General features: G+C 44.4%; 3 protein-coding genes across 23 annotated transcripts in view; 1 reads left to right on the top strand and 2 right to left on the bottom strand.

Annotated features, from left to right (window-relative positions):
- The first annotated feature begins 551 nt into the window (after positions 1-551).
- Positions 552-20,329, top strand: myoc (myocilin). Its single transcript, XM_080771049.1, has 5 exons — positions 552-1,334; positions 15,570-15,641; positions 15,848-15,940; positions 18,439-18,656; positions 19,079-20,329. Exons 1-5 carry the CDS (start codon positions 845-847, stop codon positions 19,661-19,663), a joined length of 1,458 nt encoding a protein of 485 aa, XP_080627175.1. The 5' UTR covers positions 552-844; the 3' UTR covers positions 19,664-20,329.
- Positions 2,222-9,764, bottom strand: LOC308319504 (CCA tRNA nucleotidyltransferase 1, mitochondrial-like; the record flags this gene model as incomplete). The annotated part of the gene is made up of 3 exons (XM_080769609.1): positions 2,222-2,305; positions 8,051-9,267; positions 9,758-9,764. The coding sequence occupies 3 exons, from the start codon at positions 9,762-9,764 to the stop codon at positions 2,222-2,224; spliced, it is 1,308 nt and encodes a 435-aa protein (XP_080625735.1).
- Positions 20,330-22,814: 2,485 nt separating the features above from the next.
- Positions 22,815-25,192, bottom strand: part of prrc2c (proline-rich coiled-coil 2C) — a 34,327-nt gene continuing 31,949 nt past the window's right edge. For all 21 annotated transcript variants that reach the window (XM_080769289.1, XM_080769290.1, XM_080769288.1 and 18 more), the window contains exon 34: positions 22,815-24,857. In XM_080769289.1, the coding sequence (XP_080625415.1) occupies positions 24,591-24,857 (267 nt within the window). In that variant the 3' untranslated portion in view covers positions 22,815-24,590. The remainder of the gene's footprint in view (positions 24,858-25,192) is intronic.

The raw sequence follows: 25,192 nt of genomic DNA on the forward strand, positions 1-25,192 counted from the left end.
CTGTATCCCATGTGTCTCAGCTTTGCCTCCCCTGTGGGGGCCAGATCTAAGCCACGTTCCTCTGAACTGGAGCTCAGTGTTAACAACACAGGAACTGAGGAACACCAGAACTTTGGCTTTGTCCCGTTGGCTTTGTCCGAAAAGGGACTGTTTAAAACGTGATGACTCAAAATGACACAGGTTATCGTGTTGGGTCCTAAACCAAAGTATACGAAAGCAAAGGCTTTCACAAAAAGTACAGACAGGCACGTGTGTTTAACATACAAATAGTCAAATGAACACACATGCACGCACGCACGCACGCACGCACGCAGTTAAATGGAATGTTTTTGTTGCCGAGACGGTCCCCAAAACACACAACAGCCCATTCCTCCCACTTTCTCCTCCCCTCCCGTTCTCCTATAATCTCACTCCCAAAACCTCTCCCCTCCCTCCTCCCTTTCTCCGCTCTCCCCCACCCTGCACCCTCCCTTTCACCTCTCCTCTCCTGCTCTCCTCTCCCTCCTGCCCTGCCTTCCAGATTGTATAAATAACTGCGAGCCGGTGGGAAGGGCTCAGTGTTACAGACCTGGAGGACCTGACCAAAAGGACAAGAAGAAAAGACACAACAAGCAGCACCTGAGAGACAGACAACCAACCAATACACATGGATGACAGGAAGAAGAGGGATTAAAGACTCCGGGACAGACGCCAGAAAGACGAGAGGTTTGACCTTGTGACACCTGCACCAAGAAGAGCGAAGAGGAAGGACAACAGAGTCTTCAGAGAGTGGAGAGAGAAAGAAAGTCTCTAGATCGACGACCTTTCCCCCCGTGTGTTTGCGTGTGGAAGGACCTCGTCCAGCATGTTCCTCCTGCTGTCCGTGTGCGTGTGCGCCCTCCTGCTGGGAGGCGCGGCACAGGACCGAGCCGCTCTGTGGCGAGGCAACGACCGCAGCGGGCGCTGCCAGTACACCTTCACCGTGCCCAGCCCCAGCGAGGCCAGCTGCCCCCAGGCCGCCGGGGGAGGCCCCGAGCTGGAGAGCCTGAAGGCTCGCCTCGGTCTGCTGGAGGTGCTCGTGTCCAGGCTGACCGGAGGAGGCGACACAGGGAGTCCTCCGAGAGGTGGAGAGGCTGCACGATCTCAGCCGGGGCTTCAGGAAGCTCTGAACCGGGCGGTGGGAGAGAGGAACCTGGCGCGGGGGGAGAAGGATCGTCTGGAGAGGGAGGTGCAGGGGCTGCAGCGCAGGGTGGAGGAGATGAGGAGGGAGACGGAGAAGCTGAGGAACAAGCCGTGTCCTCCGCAGGCCCCCCTGGTGCCGCCCAGCCCCCCACGGCAGGACAGCAGAGCTGGAGGTAAGACATTACATTGTACACTGTATTAGTCATTTGTTTGTCAGTGGGTATAAGGGGTGGAGGGAGGGAATAGGGAATGTGGAGTCTCTCAAGACAGACTGTGACTAAAGGAAAATAGGGCGCTGTTTTTCCTTTGTTTTGCCAATGGGTACCCAGATTGGGGAATGTGTACTGTGGGGCATGTATCTGCCGTACACCTGTTTCTCAAATCAAAACCAGGAAAGAATAGATACACCTAGCCAAGTAGGACAACTTTTAAAAAAATGTTTCTTTCTTCTCAAACCATTTAATGTCAAGGATCTCCATAAAAACTCTCAGGGACCTGTAAGGGTCCATTGGGCTATATGTTAACCTCAGTAGGCAAGAAGACCAATAGCAGAGACATTTGGGTTGAAAGACCTATAAAGTATTCTACATGACTCTGTGCTAAAGGGTTCTTTTGAACACAGCATTTGATTATACAACGCAACCACTTCATCCTTGCATGGAATATTATGCACATGTAAGGCACACAACAGCTAGGGGCAAGCACAGCTCGTGCGAGCGTGCAAGCGTGTGTGTGTGTAATGTATTTGTGTGTGTGTGTGTGTGTGTGTGTGTGTGTGTGTGTGTGTGTGTGTGTGTGTACACCAGTGGAATTCTTCCCACTGAATGTTACTGGGAGCAACACTGGTGTCAAAGGCCGGGCTTCTGCTGCCACTGTATCTGCTTGCCTTTGTGGTGGCTCTATGAGATGGAGTTATCAGTGTGCGTGAGTGTTTATGTATGCATGTTGTGTTGGCGTGTGTTTTGGAGGCCACACAAGTTTGCGTGGGGTTTCCGCTCCCCTCTCTCTGTCTGTATTTAGGGGGTGAGGCTGGGCGAGCCAGAGAGGGCAGGATTAGTATTTATGACCTGGTTCTGGTGGTGTTTCCCTCTGCGTGGTGAGGAGGGTGAGAGGAATTGCTGGGGGTGGGGTGGGGGTGGTGTGGCTGAAACGTGAGGCAGACTTCGGGAGAGAGGGTCTCTATGTCCAGGGGTCTCACCTCTGGGACTTTTCGTGACGCCAGACGCACACACACATGCACTCACTCACTCACTCACACACCCCTGGTGCGGTCAAGATTGATGGGTCGACGGGGTACCAGGGCAGGGACATCAAGTGCTCTATTTGAGTGCCTGGATTAGAGGCTGCTTTAGTACTGGGAACTGGGAAGGCTCATTACTGGCATGTTGATGTGTGTTTGCATTGGCTAAATAGTAACGATATAGTAAAAATCGATTTTAATTTCAAGAATCAAAGTTCATTTTTACTTTGAATCGTATTGTTTTGCAATGCAAATAATTAAATCGAAGTACTTTGGTAGGGGTTTGTCCACGTGTTCAAATATAATGTCTTATATTTGCCAAAACATCACTGTGGTTACTTATTTATATCCATATTAATACATAAAAAAAACCTGCACTACTATGTTTCATACAGATTTAATTTATTTTTTAATTAGTTACTTTTCGTATCGTCATGAAAGAACCAATATCGTCCATGTATCGTATTGTCAACCATGTATCGTGATACATATCGTATCGCTGTTAAAATGTATCGTTACACCCCTACTAAATAGCATTTCAAACTAATCTGGACAATCTCCTATTCGTCCACTGTCTTGCCTTGTTCACCAACCCATCCTCTTCAGCTGAGTCACCATATCCGCCTTTCTGTTTGCTCTCTTCCTCCTCTGTGTGTATAGCTTGTAAAGCTGACATTGCCAGCTCCCATAAATCCTTCCGTCCCCAACTCCCCGTTCCCTCTCTCCCAGTAGGAGTCTATATATATTTTCCTTCATACTCCAGGTTATCTGCTTAGCTCCTCATGTTAGCACCTGAATCCTAAAACACACAGAGAGGCCCCCCTGGAGAGAGGCACACGGAGAATAGATCACCACCAGCGGAAGAAACGCATTACCAGGAGCCCAGAAGTCAAAAGCAGAACCATTTAGGCAAACATGACACACACAGTGTGTGTGTGTGTGTGTGTGTGTGTGTGTGTGTGTGTGTGTGTGTGTGTGTGCGCGCGCACATGTGCGAGCGAGCGTGCACGCACGCGTCTATGCGCAAGGTGTTGAAAGTGCCCTATAGTCAGTCCAAAACATCTCTTTCCTCTATCAACTAACGATGAGGCAACAGAGCATAAATCTCTCCTCAGATGGATATGACATTTAAGGGGAGCTTATTTTTATATTGCTCAATGGTTAACAAGTATAGAAGTGGTGACAGTGTTTAGTGTAGCGATGCTAATCTCAAAATATACAAGGCACTTACTGTACAATGCAACCGTGATTTATGACTATGGGACATATATAGAACACGCACGCACAAACTAGAGGTTAAGCCTCCTCATTAAGGGCAAATCAGAGTCAACCGCTCTATGGACCTCTGATTAGGGGTTGATTAGGCCTCAGATTGGCCATCCTTAGGGGAATTAAGGCTCAACTGTTTGGGCCTCGCTCCTAGCTTGTCTGGATTGGTGTTCTGCCTGCTTAGCCCTGCTGTCCACCACACACACACACACACACACACACACACACACACACGGCGTGCACAGCAGCAGTACACTTTCACACACACACCAGAGACACTCGCACACGGCAAACTTGTGCGTGCAAAAATACGGTACACACGTGTCCAGTGTGCACATGCTCAAAAACAAGACAGTGAAGAATGTGAGCATGACACATTTGCTTGTGTTGATGAATAGCAGTGTCCTGAGGGAGCAGGTCTGTAGCTGACAGGTAGTCAGGCATGTCAACCCCTTGCAAAGACTCCTCATTAACCCGCTCCGTTGACCTTGACTCCCACAAATGGAAAATAAAAAAACATATTATAGGTGTAGCTTGTTGCATCTCCAATACTTTCCATGATTAAAATGACCTTTCCACTGAAACCGGCATAACAATCCTCAAAGAGTCAACGTCTGCATCCAAATTCCTCACGCGATTCCTCTGCTGTTGTCCGGTTGGAGGAGAACCAACATGGGGCCTCCAGATGCTTGTGTTTAATGTTATCATTAGGGGGTCATTATGAGTCACTAATCATCACTGCGACCGCAGGCCCGTACATGTGCGCGGGCAAGCGAGCAAGCACGTGTTTGTATAAATAGTACACACACACACACACACACACACACACACACACACACACACACACACACACACACACACACACACACACACACACACACACACACACACACACACACACACATTATCATATCTTCAGGCCTCAGGGGCACATTCACTGTGTTCACTGCCAAAACGAGAGAACTGAACGTTTGACATCAAACATGCCACACAGAAATGAGCCCTGAAGGGATGAACAAAAGGAGAGAGAGAGGATTAGGGATAATGGAGAGAGCGGGAAGAGAGAGAGGGAGGGAGGGAGAGAGATAAAAGGTCGGAGAAGAGCAGCAGAGGTGAAAAATAAGTCGGACAGCATTTATTGGGGTCGCTCCAATTGAGCATGCTGTGTCCAGGATGAGTGATAGCTGACAGTGGCATGGGCCAGTGCAGGGGTCTTGGAGGGAGATTCGTTCGTGTGTGTGTGTGTGTGTGTGTGTGTGTGTGTGTGTGTGTGTGTGTGTGTGTGTGTGTGTGTGTGTGTGTGTGTATGTTGTGGTGAGCCCGTCTGACTCCATGGCAGCTGGGAATCCGCTCAGAGGTGTTTGTTTCCTGCTGTCACACAGTGAAAAGCTTAGTATTAATTTAACTCCAAAGAGTGGATACAAATGGAGCTAAATTATGGTCCTGAAAATCTGTACACTCTTCAGAGTTAAATGAAAACTGGTGATTTTATACTGTGCACATTCCCTGCTGTCACTAGTATCATCATACCGCCCCGTGGGGCTGTGTGCTCATTAAAATAAAGTTAACACATGACACTAAATATGGTTTTAAGCATTATAAAAATTATATTTATATACAATTAAATCATTAAGTGTGAGGTGCATAAAATAACTGATAGTTGTAGCAGACTTGCAGTTTTCTAGGAGTTTGTTCCAGATATGTTGGTGCATAAAAACTGAACGTTAGCCTCTCCGTTTAGTTTTGACTCTGGGGACATAAAACTGACCTGTCCCAGATGACCCGAGAGGTCTGGAAGGTTCATAATGTAGCAGAAGATAATAAATGTATTTTGTCGCTAAACCATTCAGTGCTATCTTTATAAAGAAACAGAAGTATTTTGAAATCTATTCTTTGTCACACAGGGATCCAGTGTGTAAAGATCTGAGAACTGGAGTGATGTGATTCACTTCCTTGGTTGATGAGGATCAGCTTGCAACTGTTAAAAAGTATTGGAGGAGAAATAGGTTCCCATGTACCTCATGCACAACATTTGTAGGACCGTAATGGTATCTAGTTAAGATTGTACAAAATGTTAAGAATGTTATTTAGATAGTAGTATTTAGTTTGTACAGATGCTAGGTCAAATATCCCTTTCTTTGAGGCAATTACATTGTTCCCTTTGCACTCTTGTGTGACTATTTAGCCTGTTGTTTGTTGATTAGGTTCATGCTTACTCTGCTTACTCCGATGTCATACTTGTAAGCGTCTGCTAAATGCCTAAATTGTAAATTGTAAAAGTGACATGGGTGTCATACACAGTATGACAACATCCTTTATGTCAGTACAGAGGCATGGTAATTAAGGTTCAACCTAACGGCGTATTTATTCAAACACCAACTAATACAAAAAGGACCAGTTCTGTCCATGGTTCTGTTGGTGATGTGGTGGTGACATGCAGCTCAATCTGACAACTAGTGGTACTTGAGCCCCTCTCTGGTGGTACTCAGAGGAGGTAGTTGTTCTGACCAAGCAATTGGTTGAAATAGGCTCTCCAGCCGTGCTGAAATGAGCATGACCTAGCCGTAAGATTGTAGGACGGATTAATCACATTAGAAATATATTAGTTGTGCGTCAGAGCAGCAGCAAAATTGTCTTAGGAATGGAACAAAAACAAAACAATTTAACGAATAAATTACATTTTCCTCCTGGGTTAATACTAGCTGAATAGGATGGGGCAGGTCTACGCTCCTGTATCAGTTATTACGGTGGTACTTGGAGTTCCAGATATTTTCTGTGGTGGTAATTCAGTATAAAAAGTTTGAAACCCCTGCTGTACAGTACACTGTACAGAGTGAGCGCTATATTCCAGCAGCATGCAGCAGTGAGTGTAACTTTAGGACACTGTACACATTGTATCTGGCACAAAGGAATGATGTCCTGAACCCTAACCCAGGGCAGAGATGAGTGAACTATACCAGTCTGTGCCAGAGGACATATATATACTGTACAGTTATCTATGAATGAATTAATGTGTTGGCTAGTGTGTTTCAAAACCTTTTGTGAGGAGTTTATTTATATACAGTATCTATTACTGTGCGCACCTGATTCAGATAACATCTGATGATAACTACTTGCTACTTATCTCCTCCCTCAAACCAATCAAGGGGTTGTATTTATACAGTACGTGACATTCTTGATCTGTCTGTCTCGCATCCCTCCACCGCCTCACTCTCCATTCTCCTTCTGTGTGCTCTCCACTATGCTTTCCTTCAGGCTCCTGATGGGGGTCTTTGGCGTAAAGTGACGCTGCTAAGCTCTATGGACCCCAAAGCCAAATAAACACTCAAGGTCCACTCCCCCTGGAACCGCCTCTGTCCCCATGCATCCCTAAAACCCCTACACCCCTCCCTCACCTCGCCTTCACCTCAGTCTACTTCCCTAAAACCCCTACACCTCTTCATCACCTCAGTCTACTTCCCTAAAACCCCTACACCTCTTCATCACCTCAGTCTACTTCCCTAAAACCCCTACCTCACCTCGCCTTCACCTCAGTCTACTTCCCTAAAACCCCTACACCTCTTCATCACCTCGCCTTCACCTCAGTCTACTGTTCACCAGTCTCCCCTCATTCCTACACACCTCAATCACATTTAATATTGTTTCTATCTTCAATAAATACAAACCAAACCGATTGATTGTTTGAAGATGTGTTTCTTTACGAGAAATACCTATGTATGGAGATTTTTGTATCTGTCCTGTCGGTCTGTGTTTCCTTTTATGCCCATGTATGGAGATCCTTTTTATGCCATCAATATGTTGTCTCAGTTATGGGTATACTGCCACAGCGAGGCATTGCCATGCATTCCTATAACAGGCAGCAGGCCATGTCGTTCCTCTATGAAGCCTCTCCACTCTGGACTCTACCTCCCAGACACAGACCTCTGTCTCTACTCAGAAACTGTGTCCAGAAGTAAACTGTCTCAGTGCTATTAAACTAAAGGATACGACAGATTCTTTCTCACACGTGTCATCTTCTCGTTGTTCTCAACAGAGAGCTTTCTGTTGTGTTGGGGGTTCAGTGAGTTCACAAACAAAATGTGGTAACCAGAACTTCCTCTCCTTGATCTGCTCTGCAAAAAAAAACCTTTTCTGCCAAAGCTTACTTTTCTCTAATCAGTTGGAATCTCCTCCCATTTGTTTTCCTTGATGAAGGTTCATTTCCAGAATTCTGTTTTCCGTGTCTGAGCCCAGGGCAAGTTCACACACATCTGATGATAAGTGATTGACAACTTGCTATCTAGGTGAACAATATCTAACCTTTCCATCCTCAGTTCTGTTGTCGTCACCTACTTTCATGTCTTGATTTATTATGTTCTGCAGAAACTTTTGTGACAAAACCTTTAGGAGTTGTACTTTATCCATCTGGTAGTGACTTGTCTTCCAAACATCAAGGAGCTCCTGCAGGGAGGAGCCTATCTCTTTGCCTGAAGTGATGCCCATCTTTTTCAGATCGTGGCCGCTAACAGGGAAGTGTGGTTTGGACCATTTGCAGAGCTCTGCCAGCAACTTGTTCTCCCCTTGATACTTGAGCAGCTCGCACACTTTACTCTCAGAGTCCAGATCCCGACTACTGACGATGAAGTCAGTGAAGGGTTTGAGGCCGTCAGGGTAATCCTGGTTCTTGTGAAGCTCGTGTCTATGTTTTATGAGGAAGAGAGCCAGAGTCTTCTCCTTGTTGGAAACCTTCAGATGCATGTCCATGACCTCTACATCCACAGAGTTGTGGCAAAGAGCAGTCAGAACTGTCATGGCTTTAGGAGAGTGGTCCTTGGCATGCTGCCACACTCGTTTCAACTCTTCAATGTCACCATGTGGAGGTAAACCCATGTATTTGGCCAATCCCAGATCATACATGACCTCCACAAGATGAGCAGCATGGCTTCCAACCACAATCAGCTTGAGTTCTTTCCAAATCCGCTCTCCTGATATACCTGCTAGGCCACGGGCATTATCCCTGATGGCCTGCAGTGTTTCAGGCTCATGGTCACCTGTCTCCAAAGCTACTTTGCCATAAAACCTGAAATACCGCAGTATTCTCAAGTAGTCCTCTTGGATCCTATGCTCAGCACTGCCAACAAACCGAACTTTACGCTTTTGAAGGTCTTCATATCCCTTGAAATAGTCGTACAAGGTTCCATCTAGCCCTAAGAACATAGAGTTGATGGTGAGGTCTCTCCGCTCAGCATCTTTCTGCCAGTCAGTGGTGAATTCTACCTCGGCATGTCGTCCATCCGTCTTAACATCCACCCGCAACGTGGTAACTTCAAAGTTCTCCTGGTGCAGTCTAGCCGTAATGGTCCCATGCTCCTCTCCTTTGTTGTTGATCATCCTGATCCCTGCTGTCTGGAACATGGTCTTCATCTGCTCTGGGGTGGCTGTGGTGGCAAAGTCCACATCCTCTGGATGTTTCCCAGACAGGACGTCCCTTACAGCACCCCCTGCTATCCTCAGCTCAAAATGGTGCTTCTGAAACAGATCTGCGATGCCATGCAGACCATCTGTCAACAAGTACTGGAAATGACAGGTTTCCAGCCGCATGCTGAAAAGCCTTTCATCTCCAAACAGAAATGGAAGTGATAGTCATACTCATACGTTATTTATATCCACAAACTCTCCCAAGTTGGTGCGTCACAGCTACAGCGTATTGAGATGACGTCATAGCTGCCAGCCTGCGATGGTAGCAGTCTAGCAGAGATAGGATCCACGCCATGTTCACGGCGTGGTTCTTATGGGTCTAGCAGAGGGTCTGTGTGTGTTTGTCTGTGGCTAAACCTGCAAACCAAGGAAGTTAATCCCGGAATAGCCGCAGACAGATACAGACACACAGACGGCTCACCCTCTAGGTGGCGGTGCCATGCTGCAAAAACTCAATCCATGATTTTCATGTTATTTGATAATTTGGTTTTTTATAAAAGCCAAGAGGCCATGGTTTACAGTCAACAGCTAAGTGTAGGCTATTCTCAAATAACAAACATACAGTAAACATCAAACGGAACATATTCAAATAATTAAACAAATGCACCTGAGGTTGCAAACCCTGCCCACCCAACATCGTGTTCATCTTTATTTATTTATAGAGGCTAAGCAAACCCAAAACTTTGGCACGTTACTCCCCCCCACAGTGTTGGCGGGATTCATATGACCGGTGTCATTGGCAACGGTGTGCCTGCATCTTGATAAGCAATATAGTTTTGACATTTTATAGGTTAAAATGAACTAATTATTTATTTATTTTTATCCTTCCTGAAAATCTTTTGAACAATGTATGAATCTTATTATTTTTACATTTTGGAGTCTTTCTCTCTCTTATGGCAATCAAGGGGGCTACCAAGGGGGCCAGGGGCTCTTGAACAACGCTGAGATTAACAGGTTAGAGCCTACCGATAGCAACACCATATGGCACAATATTGTATTTGAATGTTTATTATCTCTGCAAGGCAAGCCATTATTAGACGTTGTCTTGTTTCTGTCGCTGTTGTCTGTCGCAAGTGTCAATACCACAATCTAGAAATACTCTGTTACAAGAAAAGGTCTGGTATTCTTGAGTAAAAGTACAAAAGTGAAAGTACTCATGCGGAATGTTCAATTTTACATTCAATATGAAAATTGCAGATCTACAGATCTACATTGTGACACGTTGTGAGCTTGTAGATCAGCCATTTTAAAATAGCCGAAGTATATATATATATATACTAGAATTTCGTGCGCGCTTCGCGCGCACTCATCCCAGAGCTACTTCGCCACGCACTATGGGAAGAAATAAATGGCGGGAGTTGACTCCACATGTAGTAACGGATGGGTTATTGGAAATGTACCATTGTTTTGTCCTGAATATTTCCACAGCCTAATTACTAAAGGATTGTGACTGGGACAGACATACAGTCTGACATACAATAGGCTACACGTGTGCACAGAGAATAAACAATGACCTATATGGCCAGATTTCTTAAATTAACATAGTTGGATTTTAACAGAAAGACAATGCCATAAATCAGTCAAAGTAAGTGACAGACTCAACAGTAGCACACAGCATGCAAGGCAGCGATGCATGCGTGCCAACATGTTTGTCCAGCTGAGATTTAGTGTCTCCATCTCTCTGTGGAAGAGGTTGCACATGACCTGTACGGCCACACTGAGGTGCTCCAACACAAACACAGACACAAAACAACACCACGCTGTTTGTCCAGTTGACCCAAATCAACACCAATACCTAGCCTGTTTGTCCAAAACACACTATCTGCTCGCCACGTTTCTACTTCGCCACAACCTAATGTTAGTAACAAATGTAGGGGAGAGCCGCCAAGGTTGTAACGCTTCACGGTTGTAACATGGACGTTATCTCTTGATTGGTCAACGCCACCATGACACCATCGCGTCAGTATGTGTACAGCAAGGAAGTTTGAAGTGTTTACCTTCAAAATGCGTATAATTTTACACCTGGAGTATATGTGTGCTACAATTTTTGTCTTTGGTGTTGGTGAATAAAAATCCACATGGATGTGTTCATGCTTATGTTCTTCATTAGTTTGCATCGTGTTTAGACGGAATTCACATTCATTCTGGTCTGTAAGCAACTGCAAAGAAAACTTGCAAAAGCGGGTCATTTGTAACATGTGTTACAAATGGTCCGCTTCCATTCAATGCCATTATATGTAATATTTACATATTTGACATATTGGCCAATATTATATGTTCTAAAATTGTATTGTATTGTGTAGTGTATTCTAAAAGTAGTTTAGGGTTGTATAACATTGTACAACTCAATCAATCAAACGTTTGTTTAATCAATGTATTGCCCCATTGAAAAAAAAGAAAAGCCCAAACTGGTACACCCGATACTATTTAATATTTCCCTTATGTTTGATACATTTTCTTATCACATCCATGGTATGAAAACAATGCTAAGGAGTTGCTTCAATGAAATATAATTGCTTTAAGCTGAAAACGGGTTATTAGTTATTATGTGTAGTGTAGTGTAGTCAACATGTTAAGGCTCGCTATAATGACGCCCAGCTGTTATGTAATCGCGCATCTATAAATTCTAAGCGTGTGAGCCGGGAGTGTGTGTGTGTGTGTGTGTGTGTGTGTGTGTGTGTATATACATTCCGTCGGTAATTCCCTGTAGGCTTCACGTGAATAATGTTGTGTGCGCGCGTGCGGAGAAATAGTTATTTAATGAATCGCATGTTGGTGTGTGTGTGTGTGTGTGGGGGGGGGGCCTTACAGGCGTGCATGTGCGTGTGTGTGCGCGTGCAGGCGTATGTATACATTAGGGCTGTCACGATTCGCCTAGTCCACGATTCAATTCAATTTTCGATTTGCAGCTCACGATTCGATTCGATGTTCGATTCGCTATCACGATTCGCCTAGTCCACGATTCAATTCAATTTTCGATTTGAAGCTCACGATTTGCTTCGATGTTCGATTAAATTTTTTCAATCTATTTTTTTAAAACCTTCTTTTTCAGCATTGAGGGCTATATTCATTATAATTTAGGCCAATATCTTGGTTTGTAAAGAAAAACACTTGTTTCCCAATAAGTCACATTTATTTTCTATAAATAACAAATCAGAATGAGAATAATAAAAGGTTTAACAACTTTGGGTTTTATGCCCTAACATTTTTTAAATGTTTCTTTAAGATGAGATGACTTGTAACATTCTTGTTAAGCTCTAAGTAAGTAAAAGAAAGAAAAAAAAAAAAAGGCAAATAGTATATAGACCCATCTGTTGTTAGTTCAAGTATTAAATACTAATTTAAGTGTTCAATTTCACTTATACACTACCTGGTTATAAATAGCTGCAGTAGGCTACACCATTTTATGCAGTATTTTATACTATTTCTATTTAGTGTACATTTAGTGGATGTGGCTTACATCCGGTCTAAAGCCCACCCACTGTATGCGCTGATTTCCATACACAATCCGTATCCTCCCCTCACCGGATGTTGAATTAACAGTACTAACGGCCATATATTTGACGATCTTTTAGACAAAACGATTTTAACGGGCAACGTTTCACATGTATTATTAGTTTGATACATTTTAGGAGTGAAAACATGTGTGACCTGCATGGCATTTTGTAACGTGGTTCTGCTGTTCTGCAACTCTCATTAAATATTGAAAGCCAGCGTTTTCCACCACTGATAGTGGTCGCATGTCTGCAGCTATGCAGACCGCAACTCCGTGCGTTAATTGTTTTGCACGGGGCGAATTAGCTGAGAGCTTTTCTCTATAAGAATATAGTTGGCTGTGTTGTTGTCTTTGTACCATCGTCGTTGGACAGATCGATTTCTTTGTGATGTCTGCTCGTTTTCTTTTCCACACTTATTTCCGTGTATCATCGTCGTCGCTGTCTACAACAGCACTGGCCATGGTGAAACGCAACAGCCGTCTCGTTCTCTCACTTGTCAACTCCTCTCTGTGTGTGTGTGTGTGTGTGTGTGACTGACTGTGTGTGTGTGTGGCACTGCTCCGATACAGCTGGATTTTCGTCTCTTTTTTTTCTCCATGCATTCGCATGGGCGGAATGGCCCGGCCGCTCGCGGAAGTAAATTGGCTGTGTGGCGAAAATAGGCAAAGTGATCGGTGTAAGGGTGATATGTTGGCACAATCCGATTAATGTCAAAGAACAATGTTGATGTAACTAAGGGAATCGTCGAGTCATTTTTTTTGTAAATAAAGAGATTTAGATGGAATAAGCGAAATAGCGATCGTATAATCTCTCCTGTTCCTTCTGTCTCTCATCAATGTCCTGCGCGAGGGTCGCCTGCAGACCCAGCTCCCAGCGAGTGCTGCTGCTGCAAGCAGTGAGTGTAGAGTAGGCGTGGCGCAGCATTAGAAGGGCGCAGCAAATACGACATTGAGGGGTAGAAACCATCCCGGGCGCGTGGTTCATGTAACATGTGTGTCACTGTGAAAGACTGGCCCCATTAAGTGAACGTAGTTGGCAACAGAGCTGGTGACGTAAGAGGCAGGGTGTTGCCAGGTTTGCGAATTGTAAGCGAGTTGTAGTGTATGTAAGTAGCGTGGTTTAAAGGGCTTGTTTGTGGGCTGGTTGGGCTTGTTTCTGACCGTGTTGGGGCAGCAGTGATTCCGTGTTCCGTGTAGGAATGTTTCATAAAAGTAATATTTAATAGAGTAAATAAGACACTTGAACGGCTAAAAAATAGCCTATGTCAGTTCGGGGAGCGTTCCGAATTTATTTTGCATATAGAGATGTGTGGTGAAAGTGTGGTTCGGTCGGAGATAGAGCAGAAAGAATGAGTATGGGTACACCTTTTCACTTGTATAGTAGATATAGGGCTGAAGTGGTTAATGTATGTTTTTTTACAAAGTAGATAGCTAAAGTTATCAAATAATTGTCGTGGAGTAAAAGTACAATATTTGCTTATGAGATGTAGTGGAGTAGAAGTGGAAGTAAAGATACCTCAAATTTGTACTTGAGTGCATGTACTTAATTACTTTCCACCACTGGACTAGTCCCCAAGGTTGTGTAACTTGTAAATACTGTCTGTGCATCATCTGCTTAATTAGTGTAAAACATTGTATTGTTTTCATGATCAGCGGGGGCGTGTAGATAGGATAGATGCTGAACACAAGGGGCCCCAGGGGAAGAGGGTGGGAACCCTAGGGGCATACAGTGTTGTTTTCGTTGACTAACACTATGACGAAGAATGTTGCCATGATGACTAAAACTAAGACTAAATATGTTGGCAATTTCGTCAACAAATAAAAACTAAACTAAAATGTTTTGTAAATTTCTAACTGAATAGATCGAAATAAACCATTAATTAATTCATTCATATATAGCCCATTTAACATGACCAGGTCAAACCAAAAGTGCTGTACAGGTTAAAAAGAAAAACAAAGAGCAAACATTAGCCCGGGTGCTGAAGGCTACTTCAGCACTGACAGCAGTCACTGGATGAAAAGGAGCAGGGATTTATGCACCTCAGAAACATCTACAAGATCAAATCTTTCGGATAACCTCCAAACTGTTGTCAATGCCCTGGTCTATTCTGTATTCTGGTCTCAGCCAAAACCTCATTCACCGCCTACAGCTGGTACAAAATGTGACAGCTAGGCTCATCAAAGGCACCAGGACATTTGAGCATATAACTCCGGTTTTAGCTGCACTTCATTGGTTGCCAGTATCCTTTCGCATTGATTTTAAGATTTTATTATTAACTTTTAAATCTCTTAATGGTCTAGCGCCTAGCTACTTATGCAACATGGTTGAATTTTATGTGCCGCCACGTACCTTAAGGTCATCGGGTCAGGGTCTACTGAAGGTGACCCATAAGGTTAAGTTAAAGGGGATCGGGCTTTTGTGGTTGAGGCCCCAAGGCTCTGGAATAGCCTACCAGATGAACTGAGGCTAACCCAGTCTCTAACTCATTTTAAACCCCTCCTAAAGACCCATTTTTATAGAATAGCCTTTGCATCTCCCTGAATTTTTGTGTGTTTGTTATTTTGCATTTTCTAATGTTTTTTCTTTTGCACCTGTGATGTATTCTGTTCTCGATGTCTGACTGTTCAAAGCACTTTGTAACTTTGTTTAAAAAAGTGCTATATAAATAAAGTTTTATTATTTAAAATCGACTAGCTGGGCGGTTCTGATGTGTATGGGCAAATTATTCCAGAGTCCGGGTGGTATTTTGGATTGATCTTAAGTGGACACAAGGGACAACACATATTCAATACCTAAAATAGGCACTGAGTGCTTGTCTAATTTTCAGAATTTTGTGAAGGAGTGAAGGAGTGTCAGCGCGCTAAGTGTCAGCTCTAAATTATAACACTCTCTCCCTATGTGTGTGTGTGTGTGTGTGTGTGTGCGCGCGTGTGCTATTTGCCCAGGTTCCAGTCCTATGTCTCATCTCATGGGGTCCAGGCCTAATCGGCAGCAGGGTGACACCAGCAGTTTGAGAGGTAAGTCAACATTCTTCTTTTGGCTCTCCGTTTCAGGTCTAAATCAAGCTTCAGTCTCTTCAGACTAACAATAACAGGTACATAACTGAATGTGTTACCCAGGTTCTGGTCATGGCAGACTAAATTACACCTAGACACTACATATTACCTATAGTGAAATTTAATTTACCCACCAAATAATCCCTGTATCTCTGCCCCTCTGTCAGACACTGCATGGCAGTACGGAACTCCAGGGTTTCAGGAGTTAAAAGCTGAGGTGACAGAGGTACCTGCTCCTGATGGCCCCGAGGACAATACAGGTCTCTCTCTCATTCACGCGCACACACACACACACACACACACACACACACACACACACACACACACACACACACGGTTCCACTTTGCAGGTTTTATAAATATTATGTGTCGGCTGGCAGTGATTTGGGTGGGGGGGCTATAAGACATCCACTATACTATATGCTTCAACCTGCAGCAATAGCATCATATTCCAGATATCAAAGTACAGCAATGACACTATACTACATAACTACAGGCCTATACTTTGTTACAGCAAATGCTCCACAACAACAGAAGTGCATGCCCACAACAAACACTCCACTGATCATTGTTTGTATTTGTATGTAGATAGCTGCTCTTATACTGTCACACACAAGCGCCGAGACGAATCACACACACACACACACACACACACACACACACACACACACACACACACACACACACACACACACACACACACACACACACACACACACACACACACACACACACACACACACACACACACACACACACACACACACACACACACACCTTTATTCCAAAATGGAATAAAGATGCAAGCAACTTGCAAGGCACACACACATGTACACACGCACGTGCACGGCACCGAAACAACACTAACACATGCAGGCGTGTCTTGGCAGCTGTCAATCATTCAACGCAATGAAAGCCAATGGAAGCCTTTTGGGCTGTAAAAAATCTGCCCATTTTGACCTATTTTGTGTTTTTCTTGTAACCATTTGATGCTGTTGCTGCTTTAGATTATACCAGAATATAAAAGTATCTATTCTAAAACATTTTAATAATAATTTCTCATCTTTACTCCATAAGATAGGGAGGGCTGAGCCCCCCTTGCCCATTGATATGAGCCACCCCATACAAATAATAATTGAAAGGTAAAGTGGTTATGTCACATTATTTTTCAAAAATAGAAAATGGCCAATCTACAAGCTCCCAATACATCATAATGCAACATATTGCGACTCACAATTGCAATGCGTCGGGAGTTTATAGATTGGCTATTTTTGTTGCTTTTGTGTGACACTGTAGTATGATTTACTTAATTACGAGAAAAACTGAAAAAAGTCTAAACCGACAGTGACGATAAAAGTATGGTACAACAAAACTATAACCATCTGGACAACAATTCAGTTTTTGGCATCCTGGCAACTCAGATCCCCACCACCCCCACCCCCATCCGGCCATCTCCATCTGACCCTGCAAACATGACACCCGCCCCAACCACACGCCCCCCTTTCACCGCTGACAGCCCCAACGCAAATACTGCTATTAATACTGCAGCATTTGGGGCGAGAATACCTCAGTCATGCCAAAGTATGAGGGACTGTCCGAGTTTCATGATGTGTGTCTTATTAATGTGAGTAGAGAGCACCCCTCAACAAGGATGTCACACAGAGATGAACTATTTGAGCCTCCAGCAGCTGGATTAGCCACCCATGATGTTTCATTTTGAACATACTCAGTGTGTGATCTTTGGCCAAAGATCTGAAACCGGCTCAAACAGCAGCAGATGAAAAGCTCACGGGAGTCTTTCAATCCCTGAAGACCCTGTGCCACAAAGAGTGCCAACATGGTATTTATAATGCATACTAATATCTAAAACTAACTCCAGCTCTGCCTCCTGGCCCACGGTGGGTGCCGGTGGGTATTTTGGGAAGAGGTAAATATACAGCGCTCACCTTATCGTTTTCCCCCCACTGAGAGGCTTGAAGTGCTGGAGAGATCCTCAAAGCAGCCCAGCTGCTGCTGCCCTGGCAGCCTGCGGGTCGACTCCGAGAGGAGGCTGGGGTTAACAGAGATGTCAGGAGACCAAACGGGTGACGGCATCTCACCTCACCGTGTCCCTTAGCAGTTTGCAGGTCTCCCTTCTTCTCAGATCGTTTGGTCCTTCCGGCAACTGTACACGTCCGCTACGCTGCAATACATTCCTTCCTGTCACTATCAACTCTGTCCCCTGATGTCACCCCATGACAGTCACTGTACTGCATGTGTGTTGATGATGTCTGTTGATTTTGTTATGTACCTGGCCTAGGGGGTGCCAAGATACACAACAAAAAACAGGGGAGACGCAGTTTACCAAAAAATAATATTTTTTTGATTAACCAAAAATAAGAAATCAAACAATAAATCAGGAATAAACGTGAAATGTACGTGTGTGCATGTTGTATGTATTAACAGAAGTGTTGAAAAGAGTACATGGTGGAAAAGGTGCAGGAGGCAAACAGAACTGGGGAAGGACTGGGGAAGCAGACATTTATAGGGCGTCGACACCCGGGCCCAGGTGCGAGCTGATCATCATTAGAAGCTCTGCTCCCCAAACCTATTGGACAGAGAACAGAAATGATTAGGGGCAAAGCAACTACACACAACCACATAAATAAGTGAAGTAGTCCTACTAAGCAACTATATTCACACGCAACATAGGGAACCGTCACAATTTTCTTCTCCATCTGTTCCAATTATAACCCACCTCCCTCCTCTGCCCGTATAGGCTGTGGTGAGCTGGTGTCAGTGGGCGAGCCAGTCATTCACAGAAAGGCAGACACTATTGCTGGTAAATATGGTGTTTGGATGCAGGACCCCGAAGCTCAAGCCGGATCCCCTTATGGATCCAAAATGCTGTGGCGTATCGACACTGTGGGTTCTGAGATCCGTCAACTCTTTGGATACGAGGACATGGAGCAACTCTCCAAAGGCTTTCCCTCTAAGGTACACACAACATTTTCTGTGCTCTAAACCAGTGCTTCTAAAAAGTGGGGTTCAGAGAGCCTCAGTGTTGCGTGACGGGGTTCCAAATGGACCCTTACAGACTGTGTAACCAGTCAGGAGTACAAATGGAACCAAATGAACCCCCAGGGGACCACTTGGTTCCATTTGTACCCTCTCCGAGTTATGAGGGGACCTTGTACCCTCTCCGAGTTATGGGGGGGGGGGACCTTGAAATTACAACGTTTGACAACCACTGCTCTAAACTACCAGTTGCACTATAGTATACGTGTGCACACTGCACACGCAATAGTAATAATCCAATAATAGTAGTAATAATGATTTAGTGTTAGGATGTTAGCTTGGCAATTAAGTGTTTTTGACAGCTTAATCACTGTATAGTGTTATGTATTATTCCCATGAAGGTGTTGCTGTTGCCAGAGGCAGTAGAGAGCACCGGGTCCACTCTGTACCGCGGCTCCTTGTACTACCAGAGGCGCCGCAGTCGCACCCTGATCCGCTACGACCTGGCCTCCGAGAGCATCGCAGCCCGCCGCGACCTTCCCCACGCTGGCTTCCACGGCCAGTACCCCTACTCCTGGGGAGGCTACACGGACATCGACCTGGCCGTGGACGAGCAGGGGCTGTGGGCCGTCTACTCCACCAACAAGGTCAAGGGAGCCATCGTCATCTCCAAGCTCGACCCCCACAGCCTGGAGGTGAAGAAGAGCTGGGAGACGAGCATCAGGAAGGTGGCCGTGGCCAACTCCTTTATCATCTGCGGCAGGCTGTACACCGTCGCCAGCTACTCCTCGCCAAACACCACCATCAACTACATGTACGACACAGAGAAGAGCCAGGGCAAGGCGGTGGCCATACCCTTCAAGAACAAGTTCCGCTACAACAGCATGATTGACTACAACCCGGGCCAGAGGAGGCTAATGTCCTGGGACAACTTCCATATCGTGTCCTACAGCGTCCGGTTGGGGGGCGGCCAGCCAGCCAACTGAGGCCAAACAGGCTCGAGAGACAATGAAAGGTGATTGTGACAGACCAGATTCATCGTGCGCGACTGGTCACGCCGGAGTGCCGGGCTCTCAACTGTTCCCGCTTCAAAGACTCATAGCTTCAGCGCACCACCGCCTGTGTGGTAGTAGTGGTTAGAGTGTGATAACATCGATATACATTTGTAGATTAGCCTAACTACTAAAACTCCATAGTGAGATCAAGTTTATTGAAGAACGGGACACTCCACCTGCCCCTCCCCCCTCTCTCAGTGGGAAGGCTTTAACTGTGCCACGGTCCGCAATCGTGTATAATAATAGAATTAATTATTTTTCTACTGTGTTCACAATCAGGTGTATAATTTCTTGTTTTTGTTTTCTTGTATAACTTCATGAACGATGACATTAACATTTGATAATATTCCTTTGGGAAAAGAATTCCGACTGTATAAAATCGAAATTGTAAGCATAATTTGTTAAAGTAACCTGTCTGTGATGTACCAAAACTATCTTGTCTGCCTAACTTGCCTAACTACAGTACTTAAACATGTTAACTATCCAACTGTACTGCTCTCACAATCAGCATGTCTTGACATTTTGCATGCATCTGTGCACCATAGTCATCACTATAGGAAACATGTGTTAAATAAACTTGGTTCTAAACATTGAGAATTGTCAAGTGTCTGTTGTGTCTTGTGTGGCACTCAACACTTGTGGAGTAGGAGTCAGTGTTGATTTTGTCGACTAACACTGACAAAAAATGTTTGTCGACTACCTTAAAGGAGCATTCAGTGATTTGGAAAACCCCCCCAGGTCCGCCCCGGTAACAAGATGTGCACGTGCACATGTACAGTAGGGGGGACACGCACATGTAGGGGGGACACACGACAGGCTAACTGCACACACACCATGATTGGTGGAAGGCCCCTCTCTATCCTGATTGGATGAAGGCTGGGCCTTCTATCCAAAAACGAAACATATTGGGTTTTTTACCACAGGGGTTAACCGAGGACAGGGAGGAACTCCTTATATGGCTAGCACACTCTATAGTAGGGACTCTAGGGAGGATTATCACAACAAAACAAAAAAATAAGTGATATTTGAATTAAGTGAAATCACTGAATATACCTCGATATGCCATGATCGCTAAAACGAGAAACGACTCAATATATTGGCAATTTCGTCAACAAATAAAAACTGAAAAAAAAATGTTAGGGACTAGTGGAGAAGAGATCATTTCATGTTTGGTGTTGCTCTCTGAAAAGAGCAGATCTACAAGCCCCAAAGCATTGTGAGCTTGTAGATACTATAGGTGGGCTATTTCAGCCTGCAACCAAATGTAAAACAAGTCAAGAGCTTTCCAGCATCTTGCACTTTCAGTAATAAACTGTGTGTGGAGTATGCATGTTCTCCCCGTGTCCCCTAGGGTTGGTACCATAGACTGTAAAAAAAATAGGTTGGTACTCACAAAAACATGCAGTAATCCTGGTCTCTATACTGCCACTCCCTGGCCAGCCAGGGCACCTGACGGAGGGGAAAGCACGAAACTCCCATCAGGTGAACTCCTCATGCATTGAAAGAAGCATTGAGGTCAGTCCGTTGCTCTCCCCAGGTTGGCAGAAGAGTGTAGAGCCCAGGATTAAATTAGACAAGACAAGACCTCTTTTCCACCGGTTGGGAACTGGTTCAGTTCAGAAACTGTTTTTAATCCATGAGCCAGAACTCCAAAATTGGAAAGTTAATTATGAATTGAGTGGGCAAAACCATTCCTGTATTAAATTGTTTATAGGATCAAGTAAATTAATATATACCCCTTCCACAGGAGTAGCTTTTTCACATTGATCACACATTTTGTAATTTTCACCTACAGTAGGCCTATTAAGAGAATAGGTAAAAAGTGAATTAATAGTTATCACCATGAAACTTCCCCATACAGTTGATTACTTACTGAAGACAATTTATTCATTTTATTGTATTACACATTTTCTGAAATTGTACATTGTAAATTTAAATATGCAAATTAGGCATCATGTAGGAAAATGTGCAAAACAGAGAATATGAAAAAGCTACTGTGGAAGGGTTATCATATATACATTTACTGGACAATTTCATATAGGTATGGTTTTGCCCAATCAAGGCATAACATTTGAAGTCTGGCTCATGGACAAAAAATTGGTTCTGAAAGGAGTCTGGTCTGGGTGAGAAAAATGAGCTACAAAAATTGTGGGACAAAGTATTTTGAAGTTAATTCTAATACATGGTTCAATCAACAATTACAACGATCATTTAATAACAGTTAAAACCAGTTCCAACCGTCTTGTTTTTGTGGGGTGCATACATTAAACCTAATCTAGGTTGAAGACGTTCATTTGGAGTAACAGTTTTGCTAAGTAGGGCATTCATTTACAAATCAAAGTCAAATATGGAGAGATGTGGTTTCTTTTCATCATACTGATGTTAGCTTACTGACCCCTAGTGGCTTGATTTGGCCTTTGCTAAAGCTGAATGAATATATTGGCACCCTTGCCAATTGAATTAGTCTATCCATAGTACACAAGCATAATCATGAACACTGAAAATTGTCAGTGTCATGTTTTTCAGAAGATCTCTACATTATATTCATAGTAAACTCCGTAGTCTTCCCCAAACCTGGGTATATTTTGAGAACTTGCATGCCAAAGAATTACACAATAGCCTAAATCCAGGAGACACAGCCCAAGGATCACTTTTTAACAGCATATTATTTTTTATTAGTTTCTGTAACCAAACCAAGAGAATGTAAATAAGACCGTACATATTTTAATACAGCGATGAAACCCCTGTACAAGTAAAACAAAAAAAACAAAACAATCATTACCCTCCCTCCCCCATCCTCCAATTTCCAGGTCTCATTCATTGCCCTCCTGATAGGTCAGAATGGAAGCTTCTACCCCTTTCCTCCACTCGCAGAGGGGTGCATTGAACTGTACATTTCTTGAAGGACCCTCGTCATTGTAAGCCCAAGATGAGAGAGAACGCTGTGTGTGGAGAGCCAGCGGAGGTAAGGCAGAGGCAGGAGAGGACAGGACTGATTGCTCTCTCACGTTTTGTAAGGGAAAAGAAAATAAACGTATTCTTCTGCCCAAATGCTTCAGAGCCACATAATCTTCAGGCCCTCTTCTTTTTTTTAATAGCTTTTTCTTTCCATTTTTCTTACCCTTTACCCTCGTTTTATCTGTTCTGGTTTTGTTCCCCCCCCCCCTATTTATGAGGGGAGGTTAATGTACACTTCTCATGATTAGAAAGGCCAAGCCCTCACACCCTTTATATTCCTCTTAAAGTAGCCCTATCCTGCAATGTCCTAGCTAAAGGGCACTGGAAGTCCGTCAATAGCAGCAGGGCTGGGTGCTTTACAGTGAAGTGTGTGTGTGTGTGTGTTTATGCATGTGCATGCACAAGTGAGTGACGCTACGGAGGGTGTCCAAGCAGTGACAGGGTGTGAGACAAGAAGCAGGCCATTGATTGGAGCATTTATCTGTAAGCAACCGTTTCTAAACAACCAATAATATTATTAGCTCCACTCTAAACTCTGCTGCCACAGTAGCGGCAACCTTAAAAGGCCCTGTGACATCATCTTTACGTTGCTTTCATTTTCCTTTGGCTAAAATATACAGGAGAGATTTCAGCTACAATCTTTCCGCCATTTATACCGTGTAAACACTCTCACCTCACACCACCACCACTACACGCACGCGCGCACGCACACACAAACACACACACACACAACCTCATCAATATTCTCAGGCAAGGAGATGAGAGCAGAAGGCAGGAGCAAAGGCTTGCAGTCAGATACTAATCAATTAACCAATCGATATAATCAATCAACTACTGCAATTTCACATTTCCTCTCTGGGAAAAAAACAAACAAAAACCAAAAAACAATACAATAGAATTCCTGATTTTATGTCTCTCCTTTCAGTGAACATGGTTGAAACCGTTGAGCGAGAAACGTGGCAGTGTGTGCGTGTGTGTGGTGATGTGCTGACGGCTTCCCACACATGCACACACATGTATGGATTAGTAAAGATGGGAAGATTGAAAAAAGGGGGGAAAGCAAACGGTTCTTCACTAAAAAGACATCTCTCTTTAAATAAGATTGTTCGACCAACTACAAAAACACTTGATTCATTCTTTCATTAACAAAACAACATACCTGTCCTCCCTATAATACGGGTGCTTCTACTTGGGGGGGAAAAAATAATAAAATTTAACAGAAATCATAGAGCTATAAAAATGGCAAACTCAGCAGCGAAACTTTTTTCTTCTCTTAAAGTCTGCCACTGTATCTCTACCGTTGTGGCAGGTTCTCTTAAAGTCTGCCACCGTATCTCTACCGTTGTGGCAGGTTCTCTTAAAGTCTGCCACTGTATCTCTACCGTTGTGGCAGGTTCTCTTAAAGTCTGCCACCGTATCTCTACCGTTGTGGCAGGTTCTCTTAAAGTCTGCCACCGTATCTCTACCGTTGTGGCAGGTTCTCTTAAAGCCTGCCACCGTATCTCTACCGTTGTGGCAGGTTCTCCAAGTTAACCGCTCGTTGCGTTAACGTTTTCCTCCCCATCGCAACTGCATGATGGGGGAAAAAAAATCCAACTCAAACAAACTGCCCACCTACAGTGGGGCAGAAGAGGAGGGGGGGGGGGGGGGGGAGGGAGAGAAGAAAGGCTAAGATTATGTACAAACACTCAACAGTAAGCTCTTCTCTCAGTAACCGTTATAATTTGGATCTCTACCCCAACTCAACAATCCCCCCCCACCCCCCCTCCAACCAGGGCTGCTGTGACCAGGGAGGGGGGGGGGTTGGGTGTGAGTGAGTGAACAGAGCAGCCGGATCCCCTCTCCTCCTCACCCCGGTTATCATTTCACCTGAAGAAGGCGTGTGGGCTGGGGGGTCTTTTTACTTGCCCTCCTCTGGTTTGATGGCCTGGGGCTTTATGGGGCCAGTCCGTATGGGCTTGCCCGTTGAGAGGGGGGTTTTGTCGGGCTCCGGGCGGTCAGAGATGCCCCCCAACTGGTGGTTGGGAGCCATGTTGTCGAGAGGGGGTTTCTGGTCGAGGCGTGGCGCTTTGTTGATGGTCGGGGGGGGCTTCATCTGTTGCTGCTGTTGCTGCTGCTCTGAAAAGAACTTGTGAGTCGACTGAAGCACCTCAGCCCTCTGCTTCGCCTGTGAGAGAACACAGCAAAATACAAAAAGAATAAGCCACATCATCATGCCTTTATTGATACAGTGCAGAGACAGACATGAATGTTGCAGAGTAACATCTAGCAAATGGTCTGCCCGGCCCAGGACTCAAGTGATGCTCTGACAGAGTAACAGACGGAAGTATTTCAATGGAGTGAATTATTGGTGTAATTTCAGAACACAATAAGATAATTTTAATATCCACGCGAGACTAATACAGCATAGAATTAAGAACAAAATCCTAACAAAAGTCTTTCGTCCGAGAGGCTAAATCTCGTCAAATGGTGGCCTGTGGCTTAAATGGCGAATAAATAATG

The sequence above is a fragment of the Protomyctophum bolini genome, assembly GCF_963924005.1.
Source record: "Protomyctophum bolini genome assembly, chromosome: 8".
NCBI classification, from domain to species: domain Eukaryota; kingdom Metazoa; phylum Chordata; class Actinopteri; order Myctophiformes; family Myctophidae; genus Protomyctophum; species Protomyctophum bolini.

What these genes read in the sequence shown, in the direction of transcription:
- myoc (XM_080771049.1), top strand. Translation starts at nt 845, where the DNA reads ATGTTCCTCCTGCTGTCCGTGTGCGTGTGCGCCCTCCTGCTGGGAGGC. An exon ending in GCAGGACAGCAGAGCTGGAG is followed by an intron (nt 1,335 to 15,569) that starts GTAAGACATTAC and finishes CTATTTGCCCAG; the next exon opens with GTTCCAGTCCTATGTCTCAT. An exon ending in TGACACCAGCAGTTTGAGAG is followed by an intron (nt 15,642 to 15,847) that starts GTAAGTCAACAT and finishes CCCCTCTGTCAG; the next exon opens with ACACTGCATGGCAGTACGGA.